We start from the raw sequence: 20,598 nt of genomic DNA, 5'->3' as shown, positions 1-20,598 counted from the left end.
ACATAGCATGCAAGCTATGCTGTTTTTGGAACTACCATTCATTTTCATAGTCGGAAATCACACGATTCAGCCACAACACAGAGGTTGAACAGGGTTTAGGGGGCCCCGTTCTAGAGATAGATCCTGTCCCAGATCCTGTCGATATGCCATAAATGTCTGATGGGGAAAACCCATTTTAACTGTAAATAACTCCCCAAATGTGTACAGGTGCCACCGATAGCAACTTTCTAAAATGTATACCTTGCACCTGATTATTATTTTCAGCAGTGCAGGACATTATTATTCTTGTAGTGAATATGAAATTAGACTGATGTCTTGATGGGTTTGGCTGTAATCACGGTGTAGTTTTTGTGATGTACTGTAGTTGGGAAACATAACTTTATATTTACATTCTCAAATTATTATAGCATAAATAGTAAAGACACAAGAGACAACAATGTTTACACAAACTTTCTAGAAAACTCAAGCCAACTTGCATTTTTACTGTCACCGCATGATTTAGAGGACATCAATAACTGGAGCGTTTACTAAGGAAATGTCTGGGTAGCAGCTGTCAGCTCAAGAATCACAATATCTCTAGGGCTTACACAGGGATGGGATTCAAATTTTTAATAGGTTCTCCTTTTTGCCGACAAAGACATACGGGGGTGGGGGGGGGGGGGTCGTCGTTGTTTTGCTCCATGGGAAATTATTCTAATAATTAATTAAAACAATTACAATATTACAAATACACCCTATATTGAAGTGGACTCTAAATAAAAAATTCCCTGTCCAGAATGTTTAACTAGATTTCCATACTTTGTATATATCTACATAAGCATACATACCTACCCACACATTATATTAAACTCACACAGTATGTATAGACCTATATGTCCACATTCATTATCCTAAGTGTGCTCAGCCCATTTAACTGTGCTCTGTGAGAAGGGTGGAGGACAGTGCGGCGTCTGCAGTAAGCTGCGACAAATCTCCCGTCTGCCAGAACCAAGCTCAGTACATACATACAACACCAGAATCGAGCTGAGTACATAAATATAGTACTAGAACCAAGCACAATACGTATATACTGCACCGAAACCAGGCTCCATACATATATACAGCACCAAAAACAAGCTCCGTACATGAATAAATGTACTGAGCTTGGTTTTGGTGCCGTATTTATATGCGGAGCTTGGTTCTAGAGTTGTATATATGTACTGAGCTTCTCTTTGGTGCTGTATATATGTATTGAGCTTGGTTTTGGTGCTGTATTTATGTACTGAGCTTTGTTGTGGTGCTGTGTATGTGTGTGTGTGTGTGTGTGTGTGTGTGTGTGTGTGTGTGTATATGCATGTGTGTATATATATATCGATATATATATATATATCGATATATATATATATATATATATATATATATATATATATATATATAATATGCATGCTGAGCTTGGTTCTGGAGTTGCATACATGTACTGGGCTTCTCTTTGGTGCAGTATATATGTATTGAGCTTGGTTGTTATGCTGTATATATGTATGGAGCTTGGTTTTGGTGCTGTATTTATGTACTGAGCTTTGTTTTGGGGCTGTGTGTGTGTGTGTGTGTGTGTGTGTGTATATGCATGTGTATATATGTGTGTGTGTGTGTGTGTGTGTGTGTATATATATATATATATATATATATATATATATATGCATGCGGAGCTTGGTTCTGGAGTTGCATACATGTACTGGGCTTCTCTTTGGTGCAGTATATATGTTTTGAGCTTGGTTGTTATGCTGTATATATGTATGGAGCTTGGTTTTTGTGCTGTATTTATGTACTGAGCTTTGTTTTGGGGCTGTGTGTGTGTGTGTGTGTGTGTGTGTATATGCATGTGTATATATGTGTGTGTGTGTGTGTGTATATATGTATATATATATATATATATGCATGCTGAGCTTGGTTCTGGAGTTGCATACATGTACTGGGCTTCTCTTTGGTGCAGTATATATGTATTGAGCTTGGTTGTTATGTTGTATATAACTCCAGAACCAAGCTCAGTACATATATACATCACCAGAACCAAGCTCAGTACATATATACAGCACAAGCACAAATACAGCTCAGTACAGAGATGATTTGCAAATTCAGTTTAACCCCTGCCATATAAGTTTGTACGGCATAAAACTACAGCTCCCAGTATAGCCTGAACAATCCTGTCCTCAGGCGATGCCAGTCATCATACAGCAGGACGCAATGACAATATCTCGCTGACTGCATCATCGCTAAAGCGATAGATGGCGAGGCATCCTGTGCCTAGCCCTAGGCAAATCAATTGTATCCGTGTTCTAAGGGGTGCAGGGTACCGGTTCCAGGTTCCCACTTCACCCAGGTTCTCCGAACTGGCTGTAATTTTAACCCCTTAAAGAACCGGCCAATTTGAGTTTTTCATTTTAGTTGTTTCCTCCCCGCCTTCCAAAAGCCATAACTTTTCTATTTCTTCGTGGACATAGTCGTATGAAGGCTTGTTTTGTGCGGAACAAGTTGTAGTTTTTCATAGCACCATTTATTGTACTGCATAATGTACTGGGAATCTGAAAAAAATAAATATTTGTGGAGTGAAATGGGCAAAAAAACGATTACACCATTTTTTGGGAGTTTTGTTTTTACGGCGTCCATCGGGCGTCCATTGTGTCGACATATTCTGAGAGGCATAACTTTATTTTTCCATCAATCAAGAGGTGTGAGGGCTTAAAGTTTGCGGGGCAAGCTGTAGTTTTCACTGTGCATGCAACTTTTTAATCACTTTTTTTTATTCCTTTTTTTGGAGAGCTAAGGAGACCAAAAAACAGCAATTTGTATGTTCAGACTTTTATGGATGCGGCGATACCAGTTATGTTAACTTTTATTTTTTTTTAACATTTCTTTAGGGTAAAAATGGGAAAAGGTGTTTTTTTTTTTTTTAACTTTTTAATTAGATGTTTTTTGGGGGGCGTGGCTTGGATGTGGAGCTAGACTGACACGTTTTGCTGGAGATCCCATCCCAGCAATATTATCCTCTGCAATCCTCCTGTATACGGGGTCACAGCACTCACCTGGGAGGTGAATCCCATCTTGCGGAGGCTGGTGTACCTGTCTGGACCAGTATTGGGGTTCCTGCCTACCTTTTGCGGTTGCGGCCTACTGTCCAGCCTGAAGCCGCGGGCTCAAGGAGCGGTGGGTGGCTGGGGCCTGAGTGACCGTGTTCCGGCGGCAACTGCATCTCCTCCTGAGTGGACTCCCCCTGTAGGGTGCCGGTTTCCTGGGGAGATAACCTTTTGTGGCCTGAAGCTCCCCGGGCCTGGTCTGGGGCTGAATCCCTGGCCCGGAGTGACTGAGGTGGCCGGACGCAGGCTACTTCCTGCCGGACTGGAACCATACAGCTCCTCTGGAGTAAACGGCTCTTAAACTCACCGGCTCAGGATTGTCGGGTCGGTGTGTCTGGTCACACTGGTTGCGGCCGACCATTTTGGATTCATCCCGGAGGTTCTCCCAGCATTATCTGTAGCTGGATATCGCCTGCTTGTGAGTCCCCACATCGGAGGCACCCCCCCTGCATATAAGCTTTGTAGCCATCTGGGCTCGCAGGGTCTCTCCAACCCTGCAGGCCCTCACCTACAACAGGTGATCCACAAGCTTCCTGCCTCGTTGTGCCTAGAAGTTCACTGGAACTGTGCCGCTGTACCCTGCTTTACTGATATTGATTTGATGGTTTGATAAATCCTGTGGCCTTATCTACACGTCATTCTTCTGTGCTGTCGACATGCCCATTGCTATGTTGCCAAGATACCGCGCCACCCCTGTTTGTGTGTAACCTGCAAACGCACTGTTTTTTGCCGACCTTTCCAAAGGGCCCCCCCACTGCCTGATGAAGATCCCCTTGTGTCCCTTTACCTTAATAACTCCTGTGTGATGTAATGTTTTAACATTGTCTGGGTGCTGAATACCCTCACAGTGGTCTAAATACGCAGTGGTGCTCCATACGCCTGTATTCACAGCTACTTAACTCCCAGTCATGGCGCCCCCGAAATCGCAAACCAAATCCACGGCCAAGCTGGACCAGTTTCGGAGAGGGGACTCCTTGGCATCTAAGCCTTCTTCCTCACAGATCGCTAACCAAAGTCTGGTGGATTCGGAACAGCTATTTTCTTCTGTATCGGACTCTAATCCTGATGCTTTGAAGGTACTGGCGGCCATTCGTACATGTCAAACCACCCTCACCACATGTATTGAGGAGATTAAGGTTAATATTTCTCTTCTACACCAAGATGCACAGCACACCAGAGAAAGGGTGACGGAGGTGGAAAATAGAGTCAGTACTCTGGAGGATCGAGCCCCGCTACGCTTTATAGGCTTGCCGGAGGGTTCGGAAGGCTTCTCTCCTGAATCCTTTTTGGAAAATCTGCTCACTACCACCTTCGGCAGGGAGAAATTCTGTCCAAACCTCAACCTCCGGGAGCTCCGCCTTGCACGTTTATTGCTAAACTCCTCAACTACCGGGACAGGGACACTATCCTTAAACTCACAAGAGAAAAAGGATCAATTCCGTATGGCATCTCACAGACCCCAGTTTACCCTGATTTCTCTATTGAGGTTCAGAAGAAGAGCGCTTTTTTCCTCACTGCCAAGAGAAAGCTCAAGGAACTTGATCTCAAATACGCAATGTTGTACCCTGCGTGGTTGAAAGTTCTGGCGGATGGCAGATCACATTTCTTCACCACTCCCCTAGAGGTCCTCGACTGGTTGGAGACTCACCCTCGTGGTCAAGCAGGCTCTCCCTGTTGTCCGGATGCTAATTTCTGACATTTGTAGCTGTGTAGTTCTACTTTACCGTGGTTCCAAGCTTTATAGAACACTTCTCGTCTCTGACATCCTGCGATAGAACTGTGGATCATTCGTTCACCGTATGGACACCTTCATTCTTCAGTATCCTTTTTCTACTGGGGGGCTGCACCCTTGAACCCTTCTTTTTCATGCTCTTTGATAACAACTGTTTGTAATTTGTACTACTGTTATGACTACTTTTCATTTAAGGGATCCAAGACTTCATGCCTTCGTGTATGATAGTAGGGAGGGGGGGGGGGATTTGTTTCCACTCGTTTTTTTTGCATGTTTTTTTCCACAGTGCATATCACACTTCTAATCTTTGCAAGTCTCAGGTATATTATGCTGCTCATGTATATATATGTCCTAAGGGGTCGGGCCTAGATTTGTACTTTTGCCTTTCACCATGTCTTCTTAGTGTCCTTTTTAACGTGGAATGTGAGAGTCTCAATGACCGCATTAAGAGAGCTCTTGTGTTTCGGTATTTACAAAAGCATAATTGTGATATTATATGCCTTCAGGAGACCCACATGACAGGTGACAGGCTCCGTCTCCTAAATAGACCCTGGATTGACTGGTCATATCATTCCACCTTCACTAATTTGGTCAGGGGTGTCTCACTATTGATGAAACGCTCTGTCCACTTTCACCTGATAGATAATGTCTTCGGACCCGAGTGGTAAATTTGTTCTGATGCACACTCATTTATCATAGGCCATTTCTCCTGATAGGAGTTTATATCCCCTCTCCTTTTTCCCTTGCCACTATCAATGCCATCCTGTCGTTTATAGCCGGTCATCCGTCTGTGCCTAGTATTTGGCTGGGTGATTTTAACTTCATCTGGGATTAGCATTTAGACAAATTCCTCCGCCCTGGTTAAGACCCTGTAGCTTCGGCTCTCTCCTCCCTCCAGTCTCCCCTTTTTAGAGTTCAATATTACGGATGCCTGGAGAACTAAAAATCCTCTTATCCGGCAATATTCTTGCTTTACCCCTTAATTTGCGGCTTTATCCCGTATTGACTTAATGCTAGTTCACACCTCCCTCCTGACGGCTGTGGATTCGGCAGAGTATCTCTCTAGGTCTGTCTCTGATCACTTCCCTGGCCATTTACATATTAGACTCCCCAATATACCCTTTGGCCTTTATATATGGCCTTTTTCTTGAAAATTACGGTAGCGCTTTTCCTTTGGTTGTGTGGGACTCCTTCAAGGCGCATGCACGTGGGGCACTCTCTGTGGCAATTAATTACTTGAAAAGAGGTTTGGCGCGTAACAAACTCCAAATGGCCAATGATGCCTTAGCAGCCGAACTCCAGTACACCAACGATCCGACCTGGGATCATAGGTCAGAATGGCTTCGCAAAGTTCGTTTGTACCACACCTCTTTAAATAATAAGGCTCCGAAAAAAGCCGCCTTTTCCAAGCAATCATTATGAACACGGTGAAAAATGTGGTAAACTTTTGGCTTGTATAGCCAAGGGTGATAGGGAACCCCCTGTGATCTCACTGCTTGAGCCTCCAGATGGTAACCAGTCTTCTGACCCACATGTAATTTTATCTACCTTTCGCTCATATTATGAAGCATTATATTCCTTGCACATCTCTACATTTTCCACGGAAATTGCTGAGTATCTAGAGCAGATAACCCTTCCCTTGCTATCGCATGCCCACAGGGATTATTTAGCTGGCCCCATTACTGTACATGAGATTCTGGAGTTCCATGGCCTCCTTCCAGATGTCTAAATCACCTGGTAGCGACAGCCTGCCTATTGAATTTTACAGGGCCCATGCTGATTTTTTGGCTACACGTCTCTTGGATGTTTACCGGGTGGCTTTGGACCCTGGAAAACTGCCCAGTTCAATGATGGAGGCGACTATAGTAGTATTGCCTAAACCGGGTAAAAACCCTATATTAAGTGATTCCTACTGCCCCATCTCACTCCTCCAGACTGACATTAAAATCATGGTGAAACTTCTTGCTAGACGGCTCAATATGGTTATACTGTCTCTGATACATTCGGAACAGACGGTCTTTATGCCTGGTAAAGTGACGGCCATTAACCTTCGCCGACTGTTCACTAATTTGCAGTCCAATCATGAGGATGTTGGCACCCGTATTATAGTCTCTCTGGATGCCGCTAAGGCCTTTGACTCAATAGAATGGGATTTCCTTTTTTTTTTTAACTCGCAAAATTTGGTTTCGGACTAGCTATAGGTCCTGTTCTTCTACTGAATATTACCTGACATGTTTCTGTTTTATTTTTATGCATCACTACATGTGGAAACTGTTTGAGTTTTAGTTCACTGGTTAAACCCTTTATACTATACATTAGGCAGTGATTGACTCTACACGCTGGGTCTTAAATATTAAAGGAGTGTAAACTACCAGATACCCTGCTCACTTTATATTGCTTTGTATGCTATTGTTTTGTATGACATTTTTATACTCCATAACTCTCATTGCTCTAATTGACTGAATTAATGATTCTTCTGATACATTGCTGTATTGAATTACTGAGTTCTTTGTACTTGAAGTGGACATGATGTCTACACCTCTCCATGCTCTGTGTTTACTTCTGATGTTTTACAATAAACTTTATTTGTGAATTTAAAAAATATTACATTTTTTTTGGAACATTATAAAAAAAATTATTTAACCGTTTTTAACTTTTTTTTTTAATTAGGGACTTGAAGCAGCGATTGTTGGATCGCTTGCATGATATATTGCAATACTAATATATTGCATTATATCATGATTCTGACAGTCTCCTTTGAAGCCCTGGCCTTTATTAGGCCCCCAGGCTGATATAACAACCACTGTAAACGGCTGATCGTGCCGCCTGGGGGGCGATAGTGTGTTTGAGAGGGCGCTCCCTGATTCTAACAATTTAAATGCCGCGGTCGCGAAGGAATCCTGATACTTCTGACTCTTTTCTGTGAGATTTACAGCAACGGATACGAAATCTCGTTTAGCTCCGTAATCTCGCGAGATTTGGTTTCACTTGCCGGAATCTCACAAAGAAAGAGTCAGAAGTGTCAGGATTCTGAGTACACATGACGTCCAGGCTGGATGGTCATGTGTATTCATTATCAGGACACTGTAGTAATGTTAGGGCTTGTGTATGTAGCTGCACATAGTGATATAACTATATCGCTAGTGCAGTGTAAATTAATGGAGAGGGGTGCATGATGCCGATTGGTCAGCGTCATACACTCCTCTGTACAACGCCCACTTGGTCGAAAGTAAAAGTACGCCCACTTGGGCATTAAGAAAGCTCATTAGCATAAATGAAAATCGCTCCTAACGTTGTGAAAAAAGATCGTTTTTTAAAATAAAAAGCATTACTGTCACCTACATTACAGCGCCCATCTCCTTATGTAGGAGATAGGGCACTTATAATGTGGTGACAGAGTCTCTTTAAAGTGTCTCCAAACCAGACAGAGCGCTAATGTCCAAAATGGGCCAGGATCGCCTAGCTGTGTGTTCTAAAGCATCAGCATTTTGGGGCCCTTGAAGTTTTGAGTTATGTTTAATTTGATGGTATTTAAATCCACACAGCAGCATCCCTTTAGACTCAACTCGTCTTTGTAATTAATTTATCAGTATTACAGAAGATCAACATTCTTTTCCATTATGCATTTTGTACATTTATTTTCATTTGCTAAGGACCAGAGCAGGGACTGTTTCTAACTAAACGACAAATACACACCGCATCACTGACTTTAATGCTTACTGCCTTTTGCTTTTGGCTTTGTTCCATATAAGTGCATGGGAATTTGACACAGAACAGGAATGGAATGGAAACCATGTCTGGTCAAGGGCACTCAATTTGGTCAAGCAGTTGATAAAAAGATACAGCCTTTCTGGTCCTATGAGACATTAACTCATTCAGTGTAAAAGGGGTGAGCAGAACATTGCTCTGCATCTGCAGTGTGTTGGGGGACCACCACAGCAGGCAAGTGATGAGAAAGTTGTTAACTGCAGATCTATTTGGCAGTTTAGTGAATGGGAATGCATCGATAATGCCCCTAGAGACTTGAAATCCGATATCTGACCTGCAATTCATTTCTTGCCTGTGTCTTCCAGAGTGTAAATGATGGTTTTCTATAGATACGTATAATATTTTCTATTTATTTTTATTTTTTTAAGGGAATTGAGTGGACGCACATTCAATACTTCAACAATGCCATTATATGTGATCTTATTGAGAATGTAAGTACAAATTGTAGAAGATAACTTCGATTTTACATTTTATAAAGCTTTCTGTGTATTAACTGATTACTACAAGACCTGATTCACATATCACTATTTAGACTCTTCCCTTTTTTTTTTTTGTAAGGCCGGATTCACACGAGCGTGTTCAGTCCGTGATATACTGTCTGCAGTTCGGCCGCATTTCCCGGACTGAGCACACTGCAGGGAGCTGGGCTCCTACTATCATCGTTATCTATGACGCTAGGAGTCCCTGCCTCTCCGCGGAACTACTGTACCGTACTGAAAACATGTTTTCAGTACGGGACAGTTTTCCCGCAGCGAGGCAGAGACTTCTAGCATCATAGATAACTATGATGATAAGAGCCCAGCTCCCTGCAGTGTGTTCAGTCCGGGAACTGCGGCCGACAGTATATCACGGACTGAACACGCTCGTGTGAATCCGGCTTAAGATACACAAAAATTTACCCCACAACTTCTTAACTTAATCTCATTGTTTTCACCTCTGGTACCGCTTTTCAAAAGGCGGCAAAGCACTAAACACTAAAGGCCGATGCTACACACTGACTTCTGCCATTTGGCAATTTTAATAGCACCAGCTGCAAGACGCTTGTACACAAATTTCATTAAAGTTTCATGTACATGCAAGCAATGGACTGCAACTATTGACTATTTTTATCATGTAATAATCTAATATACTCACAGATTACACTTAGAATTGAAAACAGTTCTGTTTAACCCCTTAATGACTGCCAATATGCTTTTTCACGGCGGTCATTAGTGGGCTTGATTCTAGGCCACCGCCTTTTCACGACGGCCTAATCAACGTCCTGCACGTGTCTGCCGTGCAGGCTGGAGCTGGGGCTCGGCTGTCTGGTGTCAGCCGGGCTCCTGCTCCAACAGTAGCAATCAAAGTTTACTTCGATCGCGGCAGTTTAACCCTTCAAATGCCGTAGTCATTAGCGACCGCTGCATTTGAGTTGTTTACAGAGGGTTGGAGCTCCCTCTGTCACCTATCGGCGGCCCGCAAATGCAATTACGGTCATCCGATGGGGTGCCATGGCAGCCGGGGGCCTAGCAAAGGCCCCCAGGTCTGCCCTGGCTATACACCTATTAGGACGTGCCTGTTCGTTCTTTACTGACAGGCAATAATGCTCTGGTATACGAAGTATACCAAAGCATTAAAGCAGTGATCTGAAGATCGCATAGTAAAGTCTCCTAGTGAGACTGAAATAAAAATTAAAAAGGTACACATTAAAAAAAAAAAAAATAATACACATGTATGGTATCCATGCAATTGTAATGACCCAAAAAATAGTTATCATATTATTTAAACCGCAAGGTGAACCCAGTAAAAAAACGCAAAAAAAAATGCAAAATTGCTACTTTTTTCCCATTTTCCCCAAAATAATAATAATAAAAGATTAATCAATAAGTCCCATGTACCCCAAAATGGTAGCAACAAAGTCCCACAAAAAAGCCCTCATATGGTGACATTGACAGAAAAATAAAAAAGTTATGGCTCTTAGAAAGCAGAGATGCAAAATTAAATAATTTTACTTCAAAAGTGTTTTTATTCTGCAGTAGTAGTAAAACATAAAAAAAAACTATGCATATTTGGTATCGTCGTAATCGTACCGACCCATAGAATAAAGGTAGCATGTTATTTACGCTGCACAGTAATAAACGCATAGAATGGCTAAATTGCTGTTTTTTTTTTTATATCCCCCCTCCCCCCAAAAAAAGTTAATAAAAATATTCTACATACCCCAAAATGGTGCCATTAAAAATACAACTCCTCACGCAAAAAACAAGTCCTCATAGAGCCATGTTAACGTGAAAATAAAAAAGTTATAGCTCTTCGAATGTAACGATGGAAAAACTATAAAAATGGCTTGGTCATTAGGGCCCAGAATGCAAGCAGGGGGAAGGGGTTAAATATAGTATAGAAATAAATTGCCATGAGCTGCCTAACTTTTTTGTTTTGAGGTTGAATGTTCAATATGTAATATTCTCAGTGTATATTTCCTTATAAAACCTTAGAACCAAAATGGAATCCTGGCCATGCTAGATGAAGAATGCTTGCGACCGGGCACAGTTACTGACGAGACATTCTTGGAGAAACTCAATCAAATTTGTGCCACTCACCAACATTTTGAGAGCCGAATGAGCAAGTCTTCTCGCTTCCTGAATGACACATCTCTACCGCACAGCTGCTTCAGGATTCAGCATTATGCTGGCAAGGTATCTTTTAAAACTGTTTATCTATGTTGTTATTAAATATTTATATGTTATGTAGGGCAGCTGGAGATAAATCAAGAAATAAGAATCAAGAAACCTTTAGGCGGGATTCACACGACAGGGTTTCCCGGCCGGGTGCCGGCCGTTCATAAATCGGCCGGCACCCGGCTGCATTAGGAATAATAGACCCCTAATGGGGCTATTCACACGACCGATTTTTTGACGGCCGGGAAAACCGGCCGTCAAAAAATAGGACATGCTCTATTTTCGGCCGGGTGCCCGGCCGCCCGGCTCCCATAGAAGTCTATGGGGCCGGGTAATACCCGGCCATCACCGGAATGTGTCCCGAGTGATGGCCGGGTCTACCGTCGCTCGCGCACTCTCTCTCCTCCTCCTCACAGTGCAGAGTGCATGTGAGGAGGAGGAGGAGGAGGGTCTTTTATTGCTCGCTGTAGGAGTCGGAATCCCCAATACCCGGCCGGGGATTGGGGATTCCGCTACAGGAGAAGTGCGTGACTACACTGTCCAGATATGGACACAGCGAAGTCACTCACTTCTGCAGCGGAATCCCCGACTCTATGGCCGGGGATGCCGCTACAGGAGAAGTGCATGACTACACTGTCCATATATGGACACAGCGAAGTCACGCACTTCTGCAGCGGAATCCCCGACTCTATGGCCGGGGATGCCGCTACAGGAGAAGTGAGTGACTACACTGTCCATATATGGACACAGAGAAGTCACGCACTTCTGCAGCGGAATCCCCGACTCTATGGCCGGGGATGCCGCTACAGGAGAAGTGAGTGACTACACTGTCCATATATGGACACAGCGAAGTCACGCACTTCTGCAGCGGAATCCCCGACTCTATGGCCGGGGATGCCGCTACAGGAGAAGTGAGTGACTACACTGTCCATATATGGACACAGCAAAGTCACGCACTTCTGCAGCGGAATCCCCGACTCTATGGCCGGGGATGCCGCTACAGGAGAAGTGCATGACTACACTGTCCATATATGGACACAGCAAAGTCACGTACTTCTGCAGCGGAATCCCCGACTCTATGGCTGGGGAAGCCGCTACAGGAGAAGTGCATGACTACACTGTCCATATATGGACACAGCAAAGTCACGTACTTCTGCAGCGGAATCCCCGACTCTATGGCCGGGGATTCCGCTACAGGAGAAGTGAGTGACTACACTGTCCATATATGGACACAGCGAAGTCACGCACTTCTGCAGCGGAATCCCCGACTCTATGGCCGGGGATGCCGCTACAGGAGAAGTGCATGACTACACTGTCCATATACGGACACAGCAAAGTCACGTACTTCTGCAGACGTCTCATCTCACACTTCCATCATGTCCACCGGTATGTTTCATAACTTTTGTTTTGTCTAGCAGCCATTGCCTTGTTTTGTCCATCATCTCTGGTTACCTTCTGTTGATTCCAAAGATATTTTGATATGTTACTGTAATGGCAGGAAGGAGGTGAAGGGAAAGTGAGCCCTAATCTACCCACCGCCCTGTCCCTGCCTACTTGCAACGACCCGCCCTAGGCGACGAGGTACAACTGGGCGGCGGTCCCTACGCTGTCTAAGTGCACAGGAAAGCAAACAGGGAACACACAAGGGAAGTGGCAGGAGCCACGGAACGCCACGAGGAAACGGAGCGGCGAACGAACAGTCAGGACCAGGACGAAGTGAGTACACCCGAGCGGGCACGGAGACAGAAGCAAGCCAGGGGCAAAGCAAAGCAGGTCAAGCAGAACTGCAGCAAGGCAGAAGCACGGCAGAAGCAGGCTGGAGCAAGCAGCAGTGGGGCCAGGAATCCAAAAGAATTACAAGCACTGAGAGAGAGAACAGGGCAGGTAATAAAGGACAGGGGGCGGAGCTAACTCCGACAGACCAGGCCGCGATAGGCTCTCCCACTCCTGAGCCTGCCACCCTGGTTGGTGGGAGATGGTGTCAGTCGAACAGGTCTGGCCTCAGGTGTGGATTGATTAATCCCAGGAGTATACCTAGATGAAGTACCTGGCAGATCCCTAACAGTACTCCCCCTTTTATGAGGGGCCACCGGACCCTTACTAAGGGGACCCGGTTTAGTGGGGAAGAGAAGGTGGAACCTCCTGATCAATACCCCAGCGTGAACATCACGGGCAGGTACCCAAGTCCTCTCCTCCGGCCCGTATCCTCTCCAATGGACCAGGTACTGGAGGGAGCCCTGGACCATCCTACTGTCCATAATCTTGGCCACCTCGAATTCCACCCCCTCAGGGGTGAGAACGGGAACAGGAGGTATCCTCGAGGGGGACCAGGACGGGGAGCAGCGTTTAAGGAGGGAGGCATGGAAGACGTCATGTATGCGAAAGGATGGGGGGAGCTCCAGACGGAAGGATACAGGGTTGAGGACTTCAATGATCTTATAAGGTCCAATAAATCGGGGAGCAAACTTCCTGGACGGGACCTTAAGGCGCAAGTTCCTGGACGACAACCAGACCAAATCCCCAACGACAAACCGGGGGTTAGCAGAACGTCTACTATCCGCCTGAATCTTTTGTGCTCTCTGGGACGCCTCTAGGTTCTTCTGAACCTGGGCCCAGACAGTGCACAGTTCCCGATGAACATCCTCTACCTCAGGATTATTGGCCCAACCAGGGTGGCTCCGGGAGAGTGGATCGTTCCACTGAGAAGCTACGCACCACTTCCTAAAATCAGAACAGTATTCCTCAACCGGTCTCCTACCCTGACGTAAGGTCACCAGCTGACTCTCGGCTAAAGCAGTCCTGTCAGTCTCGTCGTAAATGAGTCTGAGGGCAGAGAAAAAACGATCAACAGAGGAAAGTTCAGGGGCGTCAGGAGCCAAGGAGAAGGCCCACTCTTGGGGCCCTTCCTGGAGTCGGGATATGATGATACCCACCCGCTGGTTCTCGGAACCTGAGGAGTGGGGCTTTAGACGGAAATACAGTCTGCAACTCTCCCGGAAGGAGAGAAACGTCTTACGGTCCCCTGAAAACCGGTCAGTTAACTTGAGGTCGGGTTCTAGAGGTGAGGTGAGGGGTACTACTAAAGCAGCGTCACCCTGATTGACCCTTTGGGCCAGGGCCTGGACCTGTAGGGAGAGGCCCTGCATCTGCTGGGTCAGGGTCTCAAGGGGGTCCATGATAGCGTCAGCGTAGGAGAAATGGTAGACTAGGTAAGGGCTTGTAATTATGTAATGGCAGGAAGGAGGTGAAGGGAAAGTGAGCCCTAATCTACCCACCGCCCTGTCCCTGCCTACTTGCAACGACCCGCCCTAGGCGACGAGGTACAACTGGGCGGCGGTCCCTACGCTGTCTAAGTGCACAGAAAAACAAACAGGGAACACGCAAGGGAAGGGGCAGGAGCCACGGAACGCCACGAGGAAACGGAGCGGCGAACGAACAGTCAGGACCAGGACGAAGTGAGTACACCCGAGCGGGCACGGAGACAGAAGCAAGCCAGGGGCAAAGCAAAGCAGGTCAAGCAGAACTGCAGCAAGGCAGAAGCACGGCAGAAGCAGGCTGGAGCAAGCAGCAGTGGGGCCAGGAATCCAAAAGAATTACAAGCACTGAGAGAGAGAACAGGGCAGGTAATAAAGGACAGGGGGCGGAGCTAACTCCGACAGACCAGGCCGCGATAGGCTCTCCCACTCCTGAGCCTGCCACCCTGGTTGGTGGGAGATGGTGTCAGTCGAACAGGTCTGGCCTCAGGTGTGGATTGATTAATCCCAGGAGTATACCTAGATGAAGTACCTGGCAGATCCCTAACAGTTACACTGTCCGTTAACATCGTGTATCTAAACTTCCTGCGATCCATACTCATCTCTCACACCTATGCAGAGATCGCTACAATCACTAGTACCTCATTTTTGTACTGACTATATCGCTGTTCTTGGACATGTCTGGCTCTTACTTGCTGTGATCTCAACTGGACACGGTTTCCTCTGTGATCATATGCATTCCCTATTGCTGCTATAATGTAAACTGTTCACATGTTGACACAACACTCATATCCGACCTTTTGATTGATGCGACGTCTTTTTATTGTGTGACTTATTCCTTATTCCATCTTTTAAATTGTCTCATGTTTGTTATTTAATAAAATTTATATATTTTTTTTCATTATTGTGTGCCGTAGTCGATCATATTTTCTTGGTTTAGTCTCTTGTCAATTATTGATCGATGCACCAAGTATATCTTGGTCATTACCTAGGATCCAATATAGTGCATGCAATACAGCTGGCAATTATGCTTTACAGTTTACTGGTTATCTTTTCTTAGCACTACGTTTTATTGTATCCTGTTCGTTGGTATTCTATCGGTTTATGTCCATATATGGACACAGTGACGTCACTCACTTCTGAAGCGGAATTCCCGACCTGTGGCAGGGAATTCCTCTTCAGGAGAAGTCAGTGACTACACTGTCCATATATGGACATTGAAGTCAGTGACTTCTCCTGGAAGGGGGGGGGGGTTGGGTGTAACCTACAGGGGGCTGTGTGGGATCACCTACAGGGGACTTGGTGGCATCACCTACAGGGGGCTGGGTGGCATCACCTACAGGGGGCAGGGTGGAATCACCTACAGGGGGCAGGGTGGCATCACCTACAGGGGGCAGGGTGGCATCACCTACAGGGGGCAGGGTGGCATCACCTACAGGGGGCAGGGTGGCATCACCTACAGGGGGCAGGGTGGCATCACCTACAGGGGGCAGGGTGGGTGGCATCACCTACAGGGGGCAGGGTGAGTGGCATCACCTACAGGGGGCTGGGTGGCATTACCTACAGGGGGCTGGGTGGCATTACCTACAGGGGGCAGGGTGGCATCACCTACAGGGGGCAGGGTGGCATCACCTACAGGGGGCAGGGTGGGTGGCATCACCTACAGGGGGCAGGGTGAGTGGCATCACCTACAGGGGGCTGGGTGGCATTACCTACAGGCGGCTGGGTGGCATTACCTACAGGGGGCTGGGTGGCATTACCTACAGGGGGCTGGGTGGCATCACCTACAGGGGGCTGGGTGGCATCACCTACAGGGGGCTGGGTGGCATCACCTACAGGGGGCTGGGTGGCATCACCTACAGGGGGCTGGGTGGCATCACCTACAGGGGCTGGGTGGCATCACCTACAGGGGGCAGGGTGGCATCACCTACAGGGGGCAGGGTGGGTGGCATCACCTACAGGGGGCTGGTGGGTGGCATTACCTACAGGGGGCTGGGTGGCATTACTTACAGGGGGCTGGGTGGCATTACCTACAGGGGGCTGTGTGGCATCACCTACAGGGGGCTGGGTGGCATCACCTACAGGGGGCTGGGTGGCATCACCTACAGGGGGCTGGGTGGCATCACCTACAGGGGGCTGGGTGGCATTACCTACAGGGGGCTGTGTGGCATCACCAACAGGGGGCTGGGTAGCATTACCTACCAGGGGGGCTGTGGCATTATCTACAAAGGGCTGTGTGTGGCAACAAATTTAAATGAAATTCATCCGATTTTAAAACGGACAGGGAAAAAACGGATGCAAATCGGGTCCAAATCGGCCGGTAAAAACGGCAACTCGGCCCGGAACGGAATCGGAACGGATGCAAACCGCCCGGGAAAATCGGCCAAAAACGGCCGATTTTCCCGGCCGGCACTCGGACCCTGTCGTGTGAATGAGGCCTTAGAGGTCTTATTTTTTGTTCATGATTTATTATGAACTATATAAAAAGGCCTTTCTGTGGGTATCATTAGTGTTTCATTCGGTGTGGCCGATTATACCCACTATTTTTGTTTTTAAAGGGTTTTACCAACAAATTACATTTAGGGCTTATCCACAGAATAGGTGATATGTTATATTGGTGTGAGTCCAACTGCAGGAACCCCCCATCGATCGTTAGAACCGTGACATATAAGAAGTTATATGCAGCGATATCCATGCAGCCTAGCAATTTGTGGAGGTCTGACCATGTAATATTTATCACCTCGCCTGTGGAGGCACCGCTATTTTCATAAATTGTATAATGTCTATTGCATTGCCATTCTCACAGCCCCATAGCAGTGGTGTAGTTATCTCTATGCTAGGTCATTAATCTGACATTAAGGGAATATAGACCTAGGCCAGATTGCGATCAACATTTGCCTAATAGTCTTGAATCTCAAATACAGTCAAATTCCAGATTATATTAATCATGCAGAATTGGCTAATACTAAATACTACATTTTGCAGGTCAGTAATGGTGATGAGAAAGGAGAAGGTGTGGTATATTGCTAATTTTTAAAGTCTTTTAGCTATTACATTGTTATTCGTCTCCATGGTCGTCCCTACATTCTAGAAGTCCTTTTTATTTAATATTTAGACTACACAATAAGTGGTTGAACTCCTACTTGCCTCACAAAAAACATCTTGGTTTTCATTCTCTGAACCCAATGATAGGAATTTTAGTGTACAGTCAGTGCTAGATATTATAAGAAAACAGGAGGGCTTTGTCATTTCTTGGTTGGAGAAGGGATTTGAAACCGTTTATTGCCTCGGTGAAGTTTAGTTTTTTACAAATATTTCCAGGTATTGCTGCATTCATAGGGATTAAGCATTTATATGAAAACCTTAAGGGTATGTGCACACACACTAATTACGTCCGTAATTGACGGACGTATTTCGGCCGCAAGTACCGGACCGAACACCGTGCAGGGAGCCGGGCTCCTAGCATCATACTTATGTACGATGCTAGGAGTCCCTGCCTCGTTGCAGGACAACTGTCCCGTACTGAAAACATGATTACAGTACGGGATAGTTGACCTGCAGCGAGGCAGGGACTCCTAGCGTCGTACATAAGTATGATGCTAGGAGCCCGGCTCCCTGCACTGAGTTCGGTCTGGGACTTGCGGCCGAAATACGTCCGTCAATTACGGACGTAATTAGTGTGTGTGCACATACCCTAATTGTTATCGATTGGCAGAATTGTCAGGTACGCATTCATTTGTTTTCCAGGTCATGTACCAAGTAGAAGGGTTTGTCGATAAGAACAATGACCTGCTTTATCGTGACCTTTCCCAAGCTATGTGGAAAGCAAACCATGGACTGATCAAAGATATGTTCCCAGAGGGCAACCCAGCCAAGATTAACCTCAAGAGGCCACCAACTGCTGGCTCACAATTCAAAGCCTCAGTATCCACCCTGATGAAAAACTTGCTTACAAAGAACCCGAACTATATCCGGTAAAGGCTACACTTTTGTTACAATTTATTATAACGTTTGGAAACAAAAATAGATTTGTAGACTGCCTCTTTTATAATGTATGGGTTTTATGGATTTTTTCAGATGCGTCAAGCCAAATGACAAGAAGGCCGCCCATATCTTCAATGATGCCCTAGTGCGCCACCAAGTTAGTTATCTAGGACTACTAGAAAATGTCAGAGTAAGAAGGGCTGGTTATGCCTTCAGGCAACCATACGAGCCTTGTCTGGAAAGATACAAGATGTTGTGTAAACAGACATGGCCACACTGGAAAGGTCCAGCAAGGTAGGCTTGTTTCAGAATTTATATATACACTATATTTTGTATTCTAAAGGTTATTGAAATGCTCCAGTAAGCTATTATATCCTGATTTCATTATTCGTATTACAGTCCTCTTTATCACGTACATAAGTCACAATGGTAATTGAATGAAAAACTTCTGTGTATATTTCCGTGTATTTTTTAAATGGTAGCATCAACAGGGAGAAGTCTCCCCACCAGGAGGAAGTTTTTGACAGTAGTGTTATTCAGGCGGGTTGTTTCAAGAAGTTATTAACACAACCTCCTGATCATCTCAATTTCTCAAAGCTTTTTAAACCGACACTATATCTTATAAATAATTTATCTGTTAAAATCACTATAAGCACATCCAATATTGTCATGGAAATGATCTGCTCTGGACAAAACTAATTTATTGTGTTATGCGTAGTGCAGACATGAGGGAAAGCGTGTTACACAGGGATCCAAACACTGTACCAAAGCGAGAATCTCCGTGTCATCTATTGATCTTATAAGTTTGCAGATATTAGTGTTGAGCTTGGAAAAGTGGTGCATTATACATTTTACAGTCTACTTTAGATAACTGTGCTCATGGTCACAATGCTTGCTATAAAATTGCAAAGTCCAGGATTTTACACAACATTCTGATGCAGTTTTTGACTCCATTTGAGACACAGGAGCGGACACAAAAGAAAGGAGATGGAGGGGCGTGGCTGGACAAGCTGGAGAGCAGATGTGCTTGAGAGAGCTCTCCTCAGGCCTGTGCTAGAAAGGGACAGATCGGGCACCTAAATGGGGAAAACCCGCCCTAAAAAGGCCCCACGGGGTACCCAGACACAAGGGGGTGCAGATACCCCGATTGAAAAAAAAATGTTGCCGCTGGCAGCCGGGGATTCGATTTCAGAAGGAGCCGCGACGCCGCCTTTGATGGAGCCGCCGGCTGGAAGCATGGCGTGCAACCCCGCCCGGCTAGCTCTTGGAGGGGAGCTGCTATCACCGGAGGCAGAGCGAGCAGAGCCACAGGCCCCCGGTTCCCTGACTGGAGATGACGGCCGGGAGAGGGGTGGAGGTCGGTTACCCGAGTTGGTAGAGGCCTCGAGGAGGATCCAAGATGGCTGCGGCCAGGACCGGGGTGAGCCACCGCACGAGATGGCGGATGCCGGGCCGTCCCTTAGACGTTGGCAGGCCCAGTCTGCGGGGAGGCGGAGGAGGACGCTGACACAGGAGACGGAGGAGCAAGAGGAGAGGGACCCGGGAGAGGGCAGCAACAGCAGGGGAGGTCGCTTACCTGCATCTGCAGACACCTCGTGGCGGAGCCAAGATGGCGGCCGGGACCGGAGCTTTGCAGTGGCTCAGGGGAATGGCGCTGGGGAGATGAGAAGCAGTGCATCAACAGGTTCTCGTGTGCAGGTCACCGGGAGGGACCTGGGAACAGTGGCCCTGATGGCGGATCCGGGGATGATGTCGGACCAGCGGTCTGACCAGGCTCAGGCCGAGCCTGGGGAAGAGGAGTGAGAGGAGTACTCCTCGGAAGAAGGGGGGATAACTCCAGAAGCCTGCAGGAGGCAGAGACGTAGGGGGCTAGTGGGAGAGAGGTCCTCCCCACTTTCCTCTGGTGGTGGGAGTCTGATGGGAGATCTACCTCCGACGAACCGGGCGGCCCAGACGCTCAGGAGGCACCCGCAATTACAAGCCTTGCTGGCGCTTCTCCCCATCAAAGAGGGACATGGAGGTGATGGCTGCCGATCTGAAAGTAGCGTGGCGCCGGGATTTACACGTGGTCCAGTCTGAAGTAACTGCCTTGC

The 20,598-nt window shown here is 46.4% G+C and overlaps 1 protein-coding gene across 2 annotated transcripts in view; it reads left to right on the top strand.

Moving 5' to 3' along the window:
• Nucleotides 1-20,598, top strand: part of MYO1B (myosin IB) — a 376,700-nt gene that overhangs the window by 228,541 nt on the left and 127,561 nt on the right. For both annotated transcript variants that reach the window (XM_075829974.1, XM_075829973.1), the window contains exons 15-18: nucleotides 8,979-9,041; nucleotides 11,085-11,285; nucleotides 18,269-18,495; nucleotides 18,599-18,799. In XM_075829974.1, the coding sequence (XP_075686089.1) occupies nucleotides 8,979-9,041; nucleotides 11,085-11,285; nucleotides 18,269-18,495; nucleotides 18,599-18,799 (692 nt within the window). The remainder of the gene's footprint in view (nucleotides 1-8,978; nucleotides 9,042-11,084; nucleotides 11,286-18,268; nucleotides 18,496-18,598; nucleotides 18,800-20,598) is intronic.

Source organism: Rhinoderma darwinii, chromosome 6 (genome assembly GCF_050947455.1).
Source record: "Rhinoderma darwinii isolate aRhiDar2 chromosome 6, aRhiDar2.hap1, whole genome shotgun sequence".
NCBI classification, from domain to species: Eukaryota; Metazoa; Chordata; class Amphibia; order Anura; family Rhinodermatidae; genus Rhinoderma; species Rhinoderma darwinii.
This window is presented reverse-complemented; position numbering and strand designations above follow the sequence as displayed.